At 36.7% G+C, this 20990-nt stretch overlaps 1 protein-coding gene across 1 annotated transcript in view; it reads left to right on the forward strand.

The window, feature by feature from the left end:
* The window catches only part of MYO3B (myosin IIIB), a 184252-nt gene that overhangs the window by 96571 nt on the left and 66691 nt on the right, over window positions 1-20990 (forward strand). Inside the window, exons 23-26 of the mRNA XM_071562075.1 lie at window positions 9998-10077; window positions 13165-13185; window positions 14225-14302; window positions 16139-16344. Of these exons, the coding sequence (XP_071418176.1) occupies window positions 9998-10077; window positions 13165-13185; window positions 14225-14302; window positions 16139-16344 (385 nt within the window). The remainder of the gene's footprint in view (window positions 1-9997; window positions 10078-13164; window positions 13186-14224; window positions 14303-16138; window positions 16345-20990) is intronic.

A 20990-nucleotide genomic window follows, 5' to 3' on the forward strand; every position in this document is an offset into this window, starting at 1 on the left:
TTGCTTCCACATTCAGAGTAATAGAGTGTCAATATACCATGGCTCATGGACACGCAGTGTTTGTGGTGCCTGGCTATTCAAGCGTAATCTGTCAAAGAGAACTGGGATGAAAATTTTCACAACCATCACTGAAGGGGTAGGTTAGTGATATTTTAACAAGGTAATATTTTTGTCCAAAATAGATATTTTTTCTGGAAACTAATTATAATTAGCCATTTAAAGGTTATTCCCCCTCCTCAGTATTGATTTTTATTCTGTGTTCTTTGTCTTTGAGTCTCCAGCTCTGCTTACAGCCCTCAGATGAAAAGTCATTATAAACAGTGTATGTCTCATATAAAAACCAAACTAAAACAATTAACAGACCATGTCCTGAGAGAGAATGTGAAAAAAAATTGTTCCAGACTTTCTTTATGCACACTGAAGAGCGCAAGAACTAGGGCCTTTTGCAAAATGACTTTAAAGAACTGCTTTTCACCACTTCTTGCTAACTGTGATAGCAGGTGATTCCTTATGATGAGACAAAAAAGGGAAGGACAATAATTTTCTTGCATTTAAGTCCCATGAGCAGATACTACTGGGCATAGAGTGAAGTCATGGCCAGCTGAAATCATAGGTGCTTTCCCGTTGTTTTTAGTGGAATCGTGGTTTGAGCTGTCATGTTTGTCACTGTGCACTCCTGTTGAGCATAGGCCTTTCCTCTGGCAGTAACGAGGGGGTTGGTGTGTGTCGTTCCTATGCATTGAAATACAGCATGTTTCCATATGGGCTTAGCAGATTTTTTTCTCCTAATTCCACACATCACTATAGAGCAAAAGACTCAACTACATCTTAATTTTACTAATTTATCTGACAATAAAATCTTTTTATAATAGTACTTTTGTGGTAGTATATTCACCTCTAAGAAAAGAGATAAAGCACTCTAAGTCAAATGAATCGGAAACAAACCCATTGTAGTTATAATATCCATACTTCTAGATGAATCAGAATTTATATTTTGTAAGAATTTGGGTCAAGTTGATGGCAGCTATGTATTTAACTCAGGACATGGAGGCTTTTGTACTTCTAACTGGTCTGTGTGTTAAAAACATAAAAATAGCTTTTGCTTTGCTGCCAGTGTTGTGTGCAAAGAGAAGCTTTAAACCACAGCTGTGCCTCTTAACAATCGTGAACTTTACTGGGTTGCAGATGTGGGACATCAGTAAACTAAATTAAATGTAGCTTAGCTGAGTCTGGGAGGTAGAGTGATGGAGTACTTTTTTAGTTTTTCACTTGAGCATTTTACAGTTCAGTGTTTCTTTTTCTACATATCCTAAGGTTTTGTGGCATAAGGCAAATGCAGTGCAGATATTCGCAAGACTTACTAGCAGTAGGATCCAGAACGTGCTCTAAAATAGCCCTAAAAATGGAAATCATCCAGTAACAGAGCCATCTATCAGATCAAAGTTAACATCTCAGTCCTGCTAAAGCTTTATATAAAACATAACAATTATTTACTGTTGAGAATAACTCCCTATAAATAGTGTCAGTGAATCTCTGGAATTGCACATGGCAGTAAGCACAACAGCTGAGAAGGGTCGAGTTAGATTTACCATGTTTATGTTTGGTAAAGGGTGTTGCCCAAATAGAAGTCTACTGTTTTTAATCTGAGACTTCACAGACTGCATTGAACTAAAAATGGGCAAAGGACATAGATTCTTTTTGTCTTCAAGCACTTGCAAATTGAACACTAATAAAAGTACAGGTGGGTAAGTTTAAGAACAGATCTTGGTGAGCTGACTGATACGATTCATAATAGGCCATTCTCTCTAGAACAGATTTTGAGAAAAATTTTTCTTTTTCTTTCTCTTAGAAAAGAGAATTTTCAGTTTTCTTATCTCTAACCTAACTTCTCAGTCCATAATGAACATGATTTCACAGTAGTGAATAATAATTAATCTTAACAATGCATTGTATACTAATTCAAATTCTATTGATATTGAGGAAACAAAAGATATATTGCACAGAAGATGTTACTGTTTTTAATATTAACTGGTAGACTGTGGGATCTCACTGTGCACCATATACAGAGTTTAAATAGAGAAATATTCAGGGAACATTATACAGTTGTTTTAATGAGTAGTTTACTTGACAGTTTCTACAGGCACTTTGTGCCGTAAGGTCAAACTGTGTCAAAGATGCTCAGTGTGTCACTGGAAGCGTTCAGTAGCTCTCAAGATCAAATCCTAGAAGAGCAATTATTTTTAGATTGCCAGTGAGTTTGTAGAGCAGATAAATTTGTTGAATATTCAGATATTCTTGCTTATTTGAATATCCATAATGCTTTTTGCTGTGTCCTTTCCAAAGAATGTGCTTATATTTCCCACTCTTTCAAAATAATTGAATTAGGGATTAATATATCTGAAGAATGAGTATAGTGGGTGGAAAATAAACCTCAGTCTGTGCTAGATTTGTCTATTTGCTTCAGAGTATTTTGTGTGCTCTTATTATGATTTTGTACTTTTATCCTTTTTTTTATTCCTTCATCCTACAACAAGCTGTAAAGGTCACTATTTTACTAAACCAGCATTATCTATTATTATTTGACTTTGTCTTGCTTATTCCAACCTGACTTGGCTTGATGTAGGAGTGGTTAATTGAGCTGCCTGGATGGAAGGTCGCGGTGTGTGACAGACACAAAATCCATTTGTGGGTATTTGTATGAATGGGTATTTGTCTCATTAAGAGTGGAGATACAAATGTAAATAATGTTTTGAATTACCACATAAGTAAATGATTTTGTGCTAACTGTGATAATATATGGAAGAGCTGAGATTCAGAGAAGCAAATGTTCAGTTCAGAAGCCTTTGAGATTTGATTAAATTACTAGTCAACCTCATTAATGCTTACATTTCAAAAATGGGAAGGCCTGGAACTTTCATAAAGTTCTGTAATCTTGTTTCATCTTAAATTAAGACTTTTAAAACAGCTCTTGTCTTGAAGTTTCATGATCTGGATTTGACACCATTTTTTAGCCTGTGTAGCTTTAGGGTCTTGATGGATGGAAGAGTGATCGTCATAGTGAGGTCAGAGAAAATGTGCCACGATTTTATTCCATGTGCTTTCAGTGACGTCTTTATACCTAAATTGGGAATTGTCACTGGCTTTAGTAGATTTTGACTAGACTGTGTATGTATGGCACAGCTTCAGCAGCAGGTCCTGAGTGATGGAATATATACCATAAAATTTTTAAACATTGTATGGAGAGGGAACATACTTGAGAAATACAAGCTGTAGACTGGAAATTACAGTTCTTTACTTCTTTTGGGTTTTCTGTTTATTCACTGCTCTTGTAGAAACTTACTTTGGCCTCAGGTTAAACTGAATACTATGAATATTAATTACTATTTGAGGATGATCCTGAGATCGTGAGAAAAAAGATGCTCACGGTCGGTTCACGTTGGTGAGGAGGCATAGATAAAACAATGAGATAACTACCATATTCTTCATAATGAAACTTTTGCTTTTCTGGATAAAGCATATATGATTTTGGGTAAAAAGGGTCTTACATAACATGCAAGAGAAAGTATATCAATTACAGAAAAGAATGAGGGAGACTAGAGCTGAATCAGAATGTAGAATAACCATATTTTCAACCTGTATGTTTTTAGAAGTGTTCTTCTACCTACTTCTGGAAGAAGAAATAAACTTGTCTGTCCTGAATAGATGTAAAAAAGGTTATTTTGACTAGTGCTTAAAATTAATAGAGAGTTCCTCAACCATGAAGTGTTCACATAAAATTCACCTGTGTAGTTTTCTTCTGATCTCAGATACAGATGTGGTACAGGTACCAGGGCAATCTGCTGGAGAACAGAGACCTTCATGTGTGAGGTACTGTACTGCCGGCACAGACTGCAGTGTTCTGTACTGCCTACTGTTCCCCAGAGAATTCAAGGTTTGTTGTCCTGAGCTGCTTACATACAGCATCAAATTGTACACTACAAAAGATGTGGATGGAAATTGCTAAGGACTGTGTCTGAAAGAAATGGCCCATGTCTTCTGACAATGTATAAAGCATAAAGGGCTGAGCCAATTTCTTCTGTACCACAGGAGCTGGGAGCCTGACTGGATCAGGCTGTGGCCAGCCTGTCAGTCAGTCTTAAGCCAGCCATTTAAGTCAGGCCTCCAGCTAGTCAGGCTACAGACCTGACTAAAGAAAATGCTAGACATCAAGCAGTAGAAAACTGCAGCATTGTTTATACTAGAACTTTGCTTTTCCTAAACTTTTTCAATGTATTTCTTTTTTGTCTAGGTGCAGCTTCAGATAGCTAGCACTCAGCTGTACTTAGTGTGCCAATCCTGTCATTAGTCCTGTGTTTGATCAAGGGTGCTCAACCTATGCCCACCTGGCTGTGGTGATATTAAAGGTTTGCCCAGCAGGTAATCTGCTCCCGCTCTGTCTCGTGATCCTCCCATGTCCTGTGCTCAGGGACCTGTCTATCATGTGGTCAGGCTATACCGTATGTGTTCTGCCTGCTGTTTGTGAGTTTGGCAATCTTATGGGACTCTGGGAATCACATAAAGTTTGCCTGTGTATCCTGTGATCACATATTGTGCCTGTGGTACTTCAGGAAACATCTGTGTTTCAGTGAACACACTCCCAGTCGAGTAAATAACTACATATTTGATTCAATTTAGCTTGAAAACTGGGCATGTTGCTTAAAGTAGCAACTAGTACTCAAGGCTGTGTTACAGAAATATCTTGGGCACTGCCACTAACTAGTTTAATTAGTACCACAATTTGTTCTTCTTTGCTGGGTAATGATAAAAGTTAAGAACTTTCTTACATCATACATTTATGGGGGCCAGTTCTGCATACGCTGTGCCTCACCCAACAAATCCACTGTGCAGGCTCGAAGGGCACACCCACGTGGGGAGAGCCCTTTCCAAATCTGTGTTTGGAAGCCGAGCCATGATGATGGCATCATACATTTACAGAGCTTGCAGTATAGTAGGCAGTTTTACCTTCACTTCATCTCAGCTGCTGTCAGTGTCTTTCTTCCCTTGCATTCTACAAGAAGTCTACTAACCTACTGTGTTAAATGAATATTTAAACCTATCAGAGATGTTTCTTGTAAGCAAACATGTATTTGTTGCTAAAGGCATAACGCTGTGTTTGCTGGTGTGTGCCTTCCTAATGTCTGGGGTGACCACTGAAGCATCTGTAACATGCACAGTATAAAGCATAACAGCACTGAATTTCCACTCAGATTCTCCATTCCCAGTCGAGCTATGTAAAGTTTTGAAGTATCTCTAAGTATGATCTGTGTCTACTTCGTGCTGAAAAGAAATCTTTAGTTTAATTGATAATCACTTTGGTATGGCATGGATTTTCATTTCAAATAGTCTGGGCCAAAAAGTGCATATTTTTTGCTCCTGCAGCAAATATTTGTAATTAGGTTATGCTCAGGTGGGCTTCACTGTTACTAAGCTTTCATGGTTATCACGTTCTGTTTGGTAATATGGATCTGATTTTGAAAATACTATTTCTCATTTTTAATTTGTTTATCCAAATAGAAAGTAAAGTGATTCTAGTTTCAGTAAAAGCAGCAGTTGAGGTCTATCTGTATTGATAGTTGTGCTCTACAGACAGTATTTCTATAAATATATTCTTATGTAAAATGTGTAGTATATGAGAAAATTGGATTCATAGCTTTTTATTGCACAAGATTAGCTTAAATGACTTCAGTGACTCAAAAGAATAGAGTTTTGATAGTCAGTGACCAGATTCAAATTAGTACCCAATAAAAAAAGTACATATATTCATTTATAGTCGAGCTAAAAGCTTAGTCTTAGAGTAGCGAAGATGAAAATGCATTATGGAGATAAGCAGTCGATTTCCTTCAGCTAGATAAAATGTACTGAAAGGAAAGACAGAGAAGAATCTGTGTATGTCAAAGACATTGTCTGGCTCTGTACCTCTTCTGGAGTGCAAGTGCTTAGCTGTGATTAGAAGTAGTGTCAATGAAATATGAATGCATTGTAGCATTTCTGACCATATTATACTGTATCTACATGGTGTTTCAAGTGGTGTTTCAAGTAACCCCTCTTTATCTGAACTAGAAGCATGAAAGAAATTAATAAAATATATGAGGATAAGAAAAGAGCTTGTACTTGCCCTCTATATAACAGTAATATCCCTGGTACAACATGTACAGTAAGGTGACATTGTCATTAGGCTCTTTCTCTCTAAGTCATTTGCACTTCACAAACTGAACATTGTATCAAAGCCTAATGCATTTCTCACCTGGCATGCTCTTACTTTAGGAGGAGTGATCTATTGCAGACATAACAAAAATGAGGTTATAAATACAGTGCTGATACTATTAATATTGGCTTGCTACTACTTATAGAGCCCATCACCTGAGAATAAATGGAGAACTGGCAAACTATATGTAACATCAGAACATCCAGCCAGAGAGTGTACTTTTCCTAATTAATATGTAAAGTCAACAGCTGGACAAATCATTAATTAGGCCAGATCACACAGTGCCAGGGATGTAAGTGAGACACCAGGAATGCTTACAAGTCCTTTCTGAGATCCAGAGAGCACTTCCAAAGTCCAACCTGAAAAAAAACCCCACAACACATTTCTTTCTTTGCTGTGTAAATACTTGAAATACTTTCAAAACTTCTGCTTGGCTTTGCATAATAGAAGAGATGCAGTGCTTATACAGTGTGGTCTTTCTCACCCAGCTGAAATGAGGCATCAGTTAAGAATATGTTTGCAGAGATGTGAGATCTAAACAGCTTCAAGACAAAAGGAGCTTTGCTGAGTGCTGGCACAGAGAGCTTAGCCAGCGAGTGCATAGATTTTTGCGCTGCTACTTCTCTTGCCCTTGGAAGTTCTCAGAGCATTTTGCAAACTGTAATGACTGAGAATTCGCAAAGCATTAAAGACAATCCTAACTGTATTGAACAGAGGGGGAAAGAAGAGAAACATTGGAGCTGACTGGCTCCTCCACTGACATAAATGAAGTTTTCGGAGACCTTAGTCTCTGATCCAGCAGACACATAGGTAGGAGGCTTAATTTTTCAGATGAGCAGTCCTGTTGAACTGAAAATGAAGTGCATGTGAATAAAATTAAACATGTATATGTTTAAAAGATTAACCATTAACTTCCCTTCCTAAAAAAAAAAAAAAACAAAACAAAAAACAAAAAGCCCTACCAAAACAGAAACCTAAGACAATTTTGAGAGGGTTTTATATCAGTTAATTTCTCCATTTTATGGACTTGGATTTAATGTAGGTAGTATTTTGGTTTAGATAGATGTCACTTGTATTTTCTCTAAAGTGTTGACTTTAATAGGTGTGAAGGTAGACTTCTGAAAGGCTAGACTTCTGCAGTCTTTCAAACTTTAACTGGTTTAACCTTTCAAGGAACCCACAGCAGTTGAAACTAGCTATGCTATTATCTAACAACATTTGTTCTTCAAATATTGATGCTCTTCACAAAGTGGAGTAACATTTAATTATTTTTGGTGTGTAAAGTAAATTATTTCCTTCTAATGGAAATAATGCAGGGACAGGTATCAAATATTTACTGACTATAAACACCGTGCTAACACTGGGTAAAACATTTCTTATTATGTAGACTAATTTTCAAACCACATTTATTCTGTGTATTCATTTTAATGGCTTAGACATGTTAAAGATGAGTACTTATTTTTGCTGAGTATGAACTACTTGAGGTCAGTAATTCGGGAACATTTATTGAGGCATCATTTTGTGTTGGAGCTGAAAACTGAAAATCCTGCTAATAATTTTTTCATTGATTCAATGTGAGGCTACGAGTAGTACTATAGGAATTCACTTGACAAATGAAATAAGTAGTGATAAGAATCCATTCCTAGAAGGAAGTAACTATTGAACAGATGCATCATATGTAAAGCTTCTCAAAAATTTTTAAGTGGGAACTGACCCCTTTTGCATTTTTGTTTTGTTGTTTACTTATTTCCTTGGTTTGCCAGACTAGAAATGTTAAGTTCAGTTTTAGTTTTGCATGAGGAACTAAAGGAGAGCTCGGGAATATGAATTATGAACCCTAGAAACCTAATGGCAATGGTGAATGTGGTGAACCTTGAGCAGCTATAGAATCCTTCTAATTTTTATTTGGTTATTAGTTTTTTGTTACAAAATGCAACAAAATTTTAATAATCTGATTCAAAGTCATTTTTTCTGCCACCGCCCCTTTTTTATTGCATGTTGTGCTGTCAGTTCTTCTGTGCAAGGTTTTTGAGCCTCAGACTTGCTAATCTGAAGCCTAGCTGAAAATAACCTTTCCAGGCTGTCTATGTTAGCCAAAAAAGGCACAAAAGCTTAATTTCTACCATACAAAAATAACAAAATTGCAGCTAAGAGAAAAACAAATTCCCCAGCTACTTGTTCTTTGAAGTCCTCATTTCAGCCTTAGAAAGACGCGTGTGCCGTGTATGTATGTAGATATTCTGGATTTCCAGAGGAGTTGCAGTTCTCACCCCCACACCCATTTTCCACACTAGTGGGCATACCTTGTGTTCTGTGCCGATTTAGGCTGACACATAACACGCGCTGTTGGGGCTGGAAATTACGAGCCAGTTTTGCAGCATTGTGTCAGTCCCAAAGCCAGCAGTTTAAAAGAGAAATACTTTTTTAAATGAATTCAGAATGTTTGAATGAGTGAAGAATGCCATTGCTGTGTTTGAGTGCTGGCCCCCAGGTTGTTTTCAGAGGATTGGTATTTTTCTTGATCAGAGGATAGTAAGAGCAAAAGTTCCTTTCAGTGTATGTGGACACTGGGTTTGCTTTGCTCCCTTACGGAATTATTATCAGTGATTAAGTTCTTGGTTTTCGTTTTCCCCATCGTGCCTCCTTACAAGTTCTGTAATATATAGTTTAGCAAAACTCTGAAAACTGGTTAGAGTTACTGGCTTTCTGTAAAGCAAACAGCTAAATACTGGAGTTGATGCAAACAAGGCATTTAGCATCTGAAAGAAGTGTTAACACTTTATTTACATTTAAATTAAAATAGACACTTATTTATGTGTTCTGGTTCTGAAAGGTGTGTGGTACATCTGCAGAGGCCTATTGTTTATTCATGCTGTAAATCCTTTGAAATGTGTTAAAATGCTTCCCACTCATTATAAAAACCCTGCCACCCATGGATTAGGGCTTTGATGTCACCAATCCTGCTTCAAAGGGTTCTTTCAATGCTATTAATCACAGTTTAGCCTCTGAAGATATAGCCAGAGAAAACATTTGGACATCTTGTGCTAGACTTGCTAAAACTTTGAAATATACAGAGTGTCTTGCATATGCACAGTCCCGTATCACTTCCTCTCTCTTCTCCTAGCCTTTATTTTGAAAAGCTGTTTTTTGGCTTTCTACAATACAGAAGAAAAAGCTTAGGACACATCGTACTACACATTTTAAAGAATACACTGGTCTTTTTAGTTGACACCACAAGATATTTTTGCCTCTGAAACGAAGTCAGTCTTCAAAAACCCAAAGGAACAATAACATTGGGAATTATATGTCAAAAGGTCAAAAAATGATGCATTTTTTCATCTCATTAGTCTGTGAGTTTAAGATACTGTCTAAACACTTCAGGATCCACATGATTTCATAGAAACAAGATTGTTTCAGCAGTCCTTTTGCTCTTTGGAATCTCTCAATGAGTCCCAGAGACATTGATTACTAGTGATTGAGCTGTATGCCTTTGTGCTGTCGGTGTTTTCATCAGCTCAGTAGCTAAGGTCAGTGACACACCACCTTATCACTGACTTTTTCTGCAATCCTAAATCAACACTGCCTGTACTGAATGCTCTGCAGGCACAATTGGTAATAACTGGGATGTGGAAGAAGCGTAGTGGTGTCTGCTATTTTTAGTGCTATTGTACACACTGATTTTACACTGTACATTTTCCCCCCTTAAGCTTCTTGAATAGTTTTTGCAATATGAATTTCTTTGTTTTTGAACAGGTAATTTGGCACAAGCAAGAGCCAGAGTGACAGCAGCATCCAGGTCTTTGCCTCCGCAGCTCAGTGCTGGGCGTATCAAGGTTAGTCGTGTTGCCTTTGAAGACAGGCAATTGTTCATAAAATATTACAGTGTGACTATGTACACAATGTTTAGCTGATGTAGCTATAGAGTGAAGTTCTTACCAACTATCAGTAACATGCAGCTTGTCTGGGAGCATGGTTTCCAGTTTTAGTTATAACCCTGCTGTAGAATCCAGTGAAGAATCCATTTGCTACTGATTAATCTTTAAACTTTTGGATTGGAATCTCAGTTACATCAGTAACAATATTCCTCTTTATTTCAATGGGGTCAAGGTTTTCCAATGCCAATGTTGACCTGGAATGAGGTTTTATTAAATAAAATTTGAATAGTGTGTTTAACAGTATGAAAGGTAAATTCAAATTAAAAAAAATTCTGTTTCTCTTTTATTCAACCAGCAAGTGAAAAACCAGGGGACATTTGTAACTGATAGATAAACAGAAACGAATGACTCAGCAAAACTACTGTTCTTTTAAAATAACTGGAAAATTTACCTGGTGCTGAACTTTGCCATGAATGTATGTGGCATAACTGCAAAAAGATGGCATGATTTTATGGCAGTTAATAGGATGCCAACTGAGTATACTTAATTTGTAGGGAAACCTCTTGCGCCTGATAGCTGATAGCATGTACACCCCCTCCCTGTTTCCAAAACAGTACGGTTTGAGTTAGCTTAGTTAAGGTTTGGATTTGGGGCTTTTTTGCCTTCAAAGCAAAAAAAAAAAAAAAAAAACAACCAAAAAGTAATAAATTTTAAAAACAAATGTGGTAACAGCAACTGTTCAAAAATTAACTAAACTTTATGTTTTGGGTTTTCTATTTCTTCTCCATCTCTCTTGGTATTTGGAGCTCATGCTCAAATGTCAATAAAGGGATTCATGTAATCCCGTCACCTGTGTCCTTCACTGTACCTGCAAATACAGATGTGGATTTCAGGCTATTTCCTGTCTGGTGTAAACAGTTTCAGTGCTGAAGGGTGGCCTTTCCCATTTTCTTGTGTTATACACACGTTGTCTTCCACATCCAGCTCTGTGTTCAGCACAAGCTTTCTAAGCATGCATTTTATTGACACAGTGGGAATGTAATAGAGAAGTTCACCTTTAGAGCATTAATAAACATAATCAGTTACTAAGAAGTGTTTCAGTGGGATTATTCACCCTTCAGACGTTTTAGAAGAACTGAAAGGCATGCATAAATGCAAACTATTCAGAAAATGTTAAACACTTTTTAGCTGAAAAAATAATTTCTTAGAATTTCTTAAAGCGCCAAATTAAAACTACTTCAGGAAACATTTTTTAATTATTATTTTTAAATTTATCTTAAAAAAATCAAATGCAATAATTTTATTTGGAAGTTCAGAAAATTTCATTCATTGCTGAACTGAAGAGATTTTTTGCTTAAGGTGTTCTTTTGGTTTTACAATATTTCATGCCATGCCAACTGCAGGTGTGGTCAATATCTGAAAGTAATAATTTCCAGTAACTTCATAAGGTGACATGATGTCATAAATCATTCTTTTTATATTGTTTCAGAACTATTAGAAGCAATTTTTTTAGTGATGGAACTAAAGTTTGGCTTTTGTAGGTCAAGCTGTTTCTGTTTCAGTTGTAATTGTATAAATTCATATTGTAAGTCACTACAGCTGTCATGTAAAAATGTGACGTAACAGTTGAAATATTCTTCTTTTTGGTTTAAAAAGAGTAGCTAGTGATTTAAAATACAAGATTGTATCATGACATTCTTCTATATTCTGTCATTTCTTATACCAAGCCCGTTGTGATAAAGCCTATTGTCTGTGGTACACGTGGTTATTGCCCTGCTGTAAAAACTGCCTGGCTTCACAGACAAGCAATGCTGTAAATTAACCAGAGACAAAACTTCTAAAAATTCTTACAAGCAAATCTCCCTACCCTCAGGGTCTATCAGAATGTTTCAAATGTTTCTTGTCAAAAAGGTTTGAAAATTGATCCTAGTCCTTACATATTGCACATATCTGAATCTACAACTTCATTTGTACAAAAAGGAATCTAACAGTACTGGGTTTACCCTTATTTTCTGAGAAAAATCTCCTGTGTGAGTGTTTCTGGCTATCTGTCTTTCTGTGCATACCTTCCTTTCCCCTTGCAAAAAACCCCCAAATCCAAACAGAACTCTTTGGAACCCTGTGGTAAGCTGTGTTTGGCAGAGTGGCAGGCTCAAAGATGATAAGGTTCTACAGGTTTGGTGCAAATAAGCAGCCGTGAGAAGGACATGCTTACAGTGTGCTACTGCCCACAAGGTAGAGCATAAGCTCACCCTTTATTGGCCAGCGGATATTCCAGATACGACTGAAAGGTCATGAGTGCTCAACCTCCAACAACAATATCACCAAGTCTCTGCTTTTCTAGACAGAGAAAAATCCTATTTAGAACCTCAAATTCATTGATCTTGTGGCTCATATCAGTCCTCAAACTGTTTGCTTTTGTTCTTGATTTGATATTATTTATGATTGTGTGTCTTTTAACATTAAATGTGATCAGTTATTCTGAACTTGCTGTCAATGTTCACCGTTATGGCTTTTGCCTTCTACCTGTCCTTTACTAGAGATTTAGGTATCAATTCACAAAAAACAGTTGTCTGGCCAAGGTAATACTGAAACATTCCCATATCCTTCCCCATGGACATGCCTGCTGTTTTGATTAGGTTATTGATACTTACTTTCGCAGGTGACTTCTTAAGATGTTTGATGTTTTCTGGGCTGGTAAGGTGTTTTTCCAAGGACATACTACAGAGTGTTCTGTTAACATCCTTCAAACTGAAATCAAACTGCATCTTTTTTCTGGGTTTTTTGTTTGTTTTTTTTTCTTTTCATGTGTTAGGTTGAGGTGTGTACCAGTGCATGTACACCACTCTGGCCTGGAACATCACAGATTACAAAAACATACTGAAATTTTTATGGTCACCATTATTGAAATCTGTCTTCATTTGCACTATCTGTATTCCGAATCTTGTCCTCACTACTCTTCTTTTGATTTCTTCCTCAACACAAAATCCATTTTTTTGATCTATTACTACTTAGTGCTTCATTTCCTTTATATTTTGCATGCAGTCTCCTAAATATCTCCTGAAGGTAAGAGACACAGTTACTTTATTGAGAACTGTAATCTTTCAGCAATTACTTTTAGTGTTCAGAAGAGTGTTCTTAAGTCAGTGAGTGTTGGGAATGATCGTATCGAGCACGGTCCAGGAAGTGTAGCACAGGTGCTGACAACAGCATTATCTGGTTGATACAAATGCCACCTGGTCAGAGCAGATGGTAAACTGCCACAAAGCAAGTGAATGCTAAAATGTTGTTAATGCTCCATGCAAACAGGATGCTGGTTAATTTTCTTTAATTTTGTTGAGCTGTAATACAGCAATACAATCTGCTTGTTATTGGTAACCATAGTTAGAGTCATTCATAAATTCTGGTTTCATTTTGATAAGAACAGCTGTACTAACAATATAACTGAAATATACAAGGAGCAATATGTTCGCTGTCCATGTATACTCTCTAAAAAATAACTCTTCTGCAGTGCTGAAAAAGTGGTATTTAAAGATATGACAGTTCAGCAGAATAAGATTGCTGAGATTCTTGGCATCAAAATAGCAATTTAAAGTAATTAAAAGTAACCATAGCAGTAGAAAGGAACAGACTTATATGTTCTGAGATTACCTACTTTGTTTGCCACTTTTTATCCAACCACATTGGTTCCTTACATGAACAAAATGAGGCAGCTCAATTTAATTCCTGGTCATTACAAATATGATAACTTTACTTATATATAAGACCTGTCAGATTTCAGTGTAATGGCAATAAGAGGAATGCTTTTTAGAAATCAGTTCCTATGGTATTGAACCTTGACAGCTGCTTCACTGGCTGAGTATCATAAATCCAGAATGCTTTTGCGCTATCAAAACCATTCAGAATGTTACAGATCTCTCTGAAATCAATGTGTGTGCCCCATCTGTTAGAAGCTGACCGTCCTATCTTTGGTGAAGTACTCTGAAGTACTCCCACCCGAAGGTCTGATGTGACAGAAACTGCAACAAGCTTTCATGGCAGGGTGGGGTGGGATGGGGCCGTGGTGTGTCTGGAACAGTTCTAACAGGAGAGTTTTGTCTTCCAGGTTGACACAATGGAGGTTATGCGGCATCCTGAGGAAACAACTAACATGAAGCGGCAAACTATGGCTTCCTATTTTAGGGTACAAAAGTTAAATTGAAAATAAGTATTTTGATGCTAAGAACAATAGATATATTTAAAATATTTGTGGGATTGTTAGATTAAAGGGAAAAATAAAAGAATTTTTTATTCTGTTATGAGGGCTGTTCAGACTCATAAATTTTCTTCTTTTCTTTTTTTTTTCCTAACACTTGTATTTTTATAATTCACTGAGTATGATGATACAGAATCTGGAGCCCAGACTATTTCCAGCTAAGATTTAGAGGTCTAGAACAGGCATCATTATAAACACAACACCAATTATGTGAAAATAAAATAGCTGTTATTAGTAAAGACTTCATATTTTTTCACAAGCTTAAAGATTAAGATTAAAGATTAAGATTTGTAATTTGTACTATTAAGTAGAAAGAATCCTTCTTTTGGAAGTGTTTAATGTTTGCCAATTTATCAGTAATAATCCTGTCTGAGGTAATGTATATTCTGCATATGAGTTTAAATCAAACAGGCAAGAATAGACATTGAGAATGTTGGAACTGGAAGCTTAGAAATCAAGAAAGTGACAGTCCAAGACTGTTACTTAATTTTTTTTGTTGTTGTAGTCATTGTAGAGTGGATAAGTTCTGAGCAGTTGGCCCTTGGGCTGCACTTGTTCCATGCAGAATAGGGAAGTTCATGGTTCTGTGCTAGTCAGCATGGCCAAAGCTTCATGCTGCGTAGAAAGAGCTGTTCTATTTGTCTTGTAAAGTAGTGTAAGGAAGGACATAGAGGAAGCTGATGTGTACTGAGGTGTTGCCCCATTATGGGAAGCACAAGGCAGACATTCAAGCTTGTCTAGACATGCAGGTGTGCATTTAGAGTGCTCTTGCTCAGAACTGCACAAATGTGAGCTGTGTAGGAGCTATGAAAAAGAAAAAGTGAAATGAGGGAGTGAGTGTGAAAATGCATTACAATATCGATGTAACCTGCAGCAAGGAGACCACAGTCACCTGGGAATTGTATGTGATTTTGAGACATATGGATATGTGAGGTTGAGTATAGTTGTAACAAATACTTACCATACAGCAGGTTAATGAGGTGAGTATGGAGCAGAAGCATCAGTATTCAGAGGAGTCATTGGAAAAACAGATATATGTGAGCTGATATAACTTTTTTCATTTTAGTGTGAAATGCAAATAAATGGTTTTCCATCTCCAGGGTAAATAGGAAAAGAAGTAATGGACCTGTGTTTCAGTGGGAAGATTTATGGTAGATGCTAAGAACATTATGAATGGTTGTGATAATGTAGCACTTCAGCAGATTTCTAGGGAGATTATGCAGTTTATATTCTCGGTCATTCTGACAAATGAGTGTAACAGAGATGTGCCTGAAATGTTACAGATACATCTAGTGTTCTCTTTGGGCAGAGCACTGAACTTACGACTTCTTCCAACCCCTTGTCCATGATTTGCTGTAAATTTCAGTGGTTGTTTTTTTCACGGTGAAGCTTGTTCTTGTGTTGGGAATATTTGATCAGTCAAATGTGTCTAGACTAGGATTACAGTTAGGACAATTTTCAATTATTTTTTTTTAATATGAGCCTTCTTAAACTACAGAAATGTGGTATAAGGAGATATGAAAGGAAAGATGTAATAAATGAGAAGTCAAAATTAGAATAGGTTTTTTCTTACAACTGAAAATTTTTAATGGGTTCCAGGTTTCAACCAAAAGCTTAATGAATAAAAAGGCAGTGCAGATTAACAGCACAGATTAAAATATAATCAAACATTACATACTGTATACAAATACATATCTCCTTGTTTAAGTAGTTACAGTGAAGTTCTTTATCAAGTGTGTGCATCTTTTTTATTTTCCTCACTAGTATTCCCTCATGGATCTTTTATCCAAAATGGTTGTTGGACAGCCTCACTTTATTCGCTGCATTAAACCTAATGATGATCGAGAAGCACTGGTGTTTTCTCACAAGAGAGTTCTTTTGCAGCTGAGATACACTGGAATTCTGGAAACTGTCAAAATACGTCAGAAAGGGTATTCTCACCGCATCCTCTTTGAGGAGTTTGTAAAAAGGTAAGACTTCCATAATAGGGCTGTTGTTTTAACACTCCATTCAGTAAGATATATTCAATATGTAAGTACAGAAAGTTCTGCAAACATGGTTTGTATGTGTATGGTCTGAAGCTCTAAGGAGAGCAGGGACTATCAGAGATACAGACTACAAGAGATACATGGTCTCTAATGGAGAACAGTCAGTGTGAACCCAGCAGTGAACACTCGTATTCAGTAGCAAGCCTGTCCCCATGATTCCCTCAGCAGCTGCAACAAGTGAAAATTATGCATCATGCTGAGATAATGCAAGGATTTTGGAAGGTCAGCAACCTTCAGCCATCATGTGAAGAATGTGCACATGGTTAAGAGTGAACTGATAGAAAAGTTTCAGATAGCTTTTACAGCCTCATAGTCATTTATCCTGGAGGTATCATGCCTTATAATCAGATCTCTGTTCCCCTGAACCCTTGTCATAGCTACTATTACTGGCTTTCATACATATTCTCAATTTCAAAAAGCTGTAAATTTGACTCAGAAAATACTATTTTTTAATGATAGCAATATGTTTATATGATCATTATAGTTTCCTCTAGATTTAAAATGTGGTTTCGTGTAGTGTTTACTGTTTCCCAGTGCACAGGATTGATAATTCAACAGTGATCAGAAGCAATACCATTAAGCAATCCTTTACTGAATTGTAGAACAGGGAGTGAATGGCTAAATCAAGCATTTTGTCGTATTTCCTGAGCTGAAGGTTGGTCATGCAGACCATAAAGAATTAATGAATCTACTGAAATCTACTGAATCTATGATGTTGGAAGAGAGGAACTGATTATGACAGAGACATATACTGTCTAAAATCCAGAGATGGAACAGATTTATGTGTGTAAATCAGTCACTTGGACTTGGAAATCTGTGGTCCATGAATTGAGAGATCTTGAATGATAAATCAAAGCTTAATCAATTAATCCTGAAAAAATACTATTTTTCTTATTTATAATATATTAATACACCAAATGAATATGTACTAGGAAAACACTAGAAACTATGTATCACAGGAAGGATAACTAATGTGGTTTTTTATTTATCAAGGCAATTTTATTTTCAGGCATGATCTCCCCCAACTTTTTTGTGTTGGTCACATCATTTTAAAGCACATTTAACAGATTTATTTTTCTGATCATTAACTTACTTTGCCACATACTGAAGAGGCTGAAGGCAGAATTATTAACCTTAACTTTCATTCAATTTACACATAAGTGAACTAAGATTAACTCCACAGAGATTAGTGTAAATTGAGACAAAATTAAGCCTCCTCTTATCAGGAGATCCTTTTCATTCAAAAGTGTGCTGAATTTTAGTACAACCTTGAAAAGTAATGGTAATAAAAGCAGCACTGACTGTAGCTTTCCATTCCTGCAGATAAGGGCAAGTTGTGTTTAACATCTTGTCAATTACTCCCGAAGTTTTCAATAAAACTGGATGTGATCCTTACAGGAAAGAAAGTCAGCACTAAAAGGGGAGGGGAGGGGGGCTAGATTTTGCAATTTGCACAACAGCAAGAAGACTTCCTGAGTTCAGAATATAAATGGAGGCAGGAGAGGGGATGTTCTTGCTCCTTTTTCCATCTCATGTTTTATTTTTAAATGAATTTTATTCTGTTTTGCTCTTGAAAATAAAAACAAACAATACTTAAAAAGCTATAAATGGAACAAGAAACATTTTTCTTCAACTTACAGCCATGACTAGTCAAGTGTTTTTAGGAACTAAGTAGTTGAATACATAAAAATGTTTGAGAAAACAGGTCAAATGCTAAACAGATTGGCACTTCTTTGTTCATAATCAAAAAGACATTAGGGAAGTACGAAGAAGAGTTTCAAAATGTCAGTAAATGTGAGGATATCAAAGATTTTCTAAGGCAGCAAGTTAATTGGTGTTTTGATCCTTTTGAGCAACTGAACAACAAAATGGATGAGCCAGCACTTTTTCTCGCTTGATGTTATTAAACAAATAGGTGTGCTTCTTATCTGCCTGTTCAATAATGCTGTTTTGTAAACTCTTAGCAGGAAATATGAGGACAAAACAATCAAAGGCAGGGAACAGACCCATTCAGACTTTATCAGGTGGGACGTAAACAAAAGATAAAGCTCTGTCTAATGTCACTCTTTACTGTCTTCTGTTTTTATGTAGAACAGATTATTTCAGTATTGCAAACCTGCATGTAGTTCATTGGGTTAAAAAATAGATGTTGAGAAGAGGGCTTAATTGTAACTTATTCACACAGTGTTTCTTCAGCCAAGTGTATGACCATCTGTTTTATGTATATAAGTATACATACTCTTTTTACTTAAAAGTAGGAAGATGTAATCTGCAGCCCCTGTAAACACTGTATCCCTGTAAGTCTTACACACTTTGTCTTGGTTGACCCTGTCTTGCACCCCATGACATGATGTGTCTGTGTTACATGTGCTGTGAAGAAACATGGCCCCTTTTCCAGGCTGGAATCCCATGTTTCAGACAGAGGTTATTAACTAGATCAGGCCACAGGTGGCCCTGGCCTGTGGGGTCACATGATTACTCTGCCCTGCACAACAGGTGAGGCAGGTGTGCTCCTGAGTGGGGCCCTGCACTGAAGGTGCCAGTGGATGGAGTGCTCCTTGCTGAGTGCCCAGACCCCTGGAGCCTCACATGACCTGATGTACAGGTGTGTCCTCACCATGTCCTCCAGCTGTGTGCTTGTTTTATGCAATGTGGCATATACTGTACAATGGCATGAAAGACAAGGGACTTGATAGGCTGATGGTACTAAATGCACTTCAGGAATTAAGTGCCTCATAAGCACATAGGAATGTGTTGAGTTCTATTGCACAAGTTTGATTTAAGGACTGTCTTTTTTCTTCCCTGTCTATGTTATGCATTACAGTTTTTATACTGCATTAGGATGCAGGACGTGCTTTCCCTGTGAGCATTGCCTGCTCCACAGTAGTCAGATGGTGTTACTCAGGTCATACACTCGTGGCAATACCAGTGCCATTACTGTAACAGTGGTCCCAGTGAGGCCGGGGCTGCTTTTTCAGTGTCACAGTGCCAGTTTGCACGAGGGCACTGCTAGCACACCAGGTATACACAGTCTCTCAGCCACCACTGTTACATTTCTCATGGCCATAAAAAGCCTCGGGGACTTTAATGAGTCACATTTTGCATTGAGTGGATCTAGGAATAAAAACTGGTCAAACATTGCAAAATCCTGTAAAATACATAACCTCAGTAAATGCCACCTTCTAAAATCAGAAATTCGGTGGTGATAGACTTGCTTATTATGCAAAATAAGGGAAGAACTGAATTAAATTACAAGTCAACAGATTTGCTACAGAGAAGGAATGCTTTCTTTTTAAATGCAAACTTTCTTTTTAATGCAAGCTTACTTTTAACACTGAGTCTGCAATTTACCGAAGTTCGAAGTTCGTAAGGGATTTCTGGAAACTAAATTTTAACATGTTTATTTCTTTCAGTGGCTTGAAGATTTCACTATATAATGTCCCTGTACACTTTAAATGTGGTAAACTACTGTACCTTCAATATACACTTTCTAGACTCTCCTCATTCACAGAACACTGGTAAATGGTTGCAAGATGAAGACAGGAAGACTTTAGAAGTGGAAAGTCTGCTATCCACTTATTAATAGTATATGCACAATGCACCAAATTTTGCCTTTCTGGGAGTATGTCTGTGAATCTGTGTTTATCTGATGATTTACAGTCTGTTAGGTATCTGTCACTGAATTTCAAGACTATCTTAGATGTTTTATAGTTTTTATTTACATTTTTTCGTTCATACTCTGTATAGAGTCAAATGTAATTATTTGTGTGAATTTGGATTTGAAAGTTTCTGAAAAGGGTGAGATACAAGTAATACAAGTTAGAAATTTTTGAGAGTTATTTTATGGCTCTTTTAGTTATAAAAATTGGATTTTTTTTAAAACTTTCCAGCTTCAGGACTGAAAAGGAACAAATGTTTTTGTAATATTGAGAATCTTCCTACTATTGCTGGTGGTCTGGCTAGAAAGGGATTTTGCCTTCTTGCACTTCATTCTTTTCACTTATTATTATCCATTCTTCACCTCAAGCTAATATATTTTAGTACAAAGATTTGTTTTAAAGAGAAAAAGGGTTAGTCATTACTGGTTTGAGTTAATTAGGATTGATGCAGCCTTTAAGTCTGGAATGCAAAGGGAACTTTAGTAAGAGATACTGGTATAGTAGTTAGTGATGCTGTTTAAATGCTATTTAGTGAACGGTTCCACAATTCACTCTTTGAAGAGTAGTCAGAAATTGAACCATTTGTTTGCAATCACTTTATCTAAAACCACCAACACTACAATGCTTTGGCCCTAAACAGATAGTTCATGTATAGCATCATTCTGAAGTTTTCCATGTCTTAGCATACCTGGATATTTCTAGCACTTAACCTTCTTCATGTCCTTGCTTTGCAGTTGTAGGTCTGAGGTTAAATGGAACTTTTAAAAAATTTTGGTGCATTCCTAATGACTAGTAAGTACAGTTAATCCCATTGTAATGTAAGTTTCTTTCTGAAATACTATTCATGTACATGAAGGATAGGATGTAATGCAGACTAAGAGCCACTAGTTAAGAAATACAGAATTCCAG

This window comes from Pithys albifrons, chromosome 8, assembly GCF_047495875.1.
Source record: "Pithys albifrons albifrons isolate INPA30051 chromosome 8, PitAlb_v1, whole genome shotgun sequence".
Classification (NCBI taxonomy): Eukaryota; Metazoa; Chordata; class Aves; order Passeriformes; family Thamnophilidae; genus Pithys; species Pithys albifrons.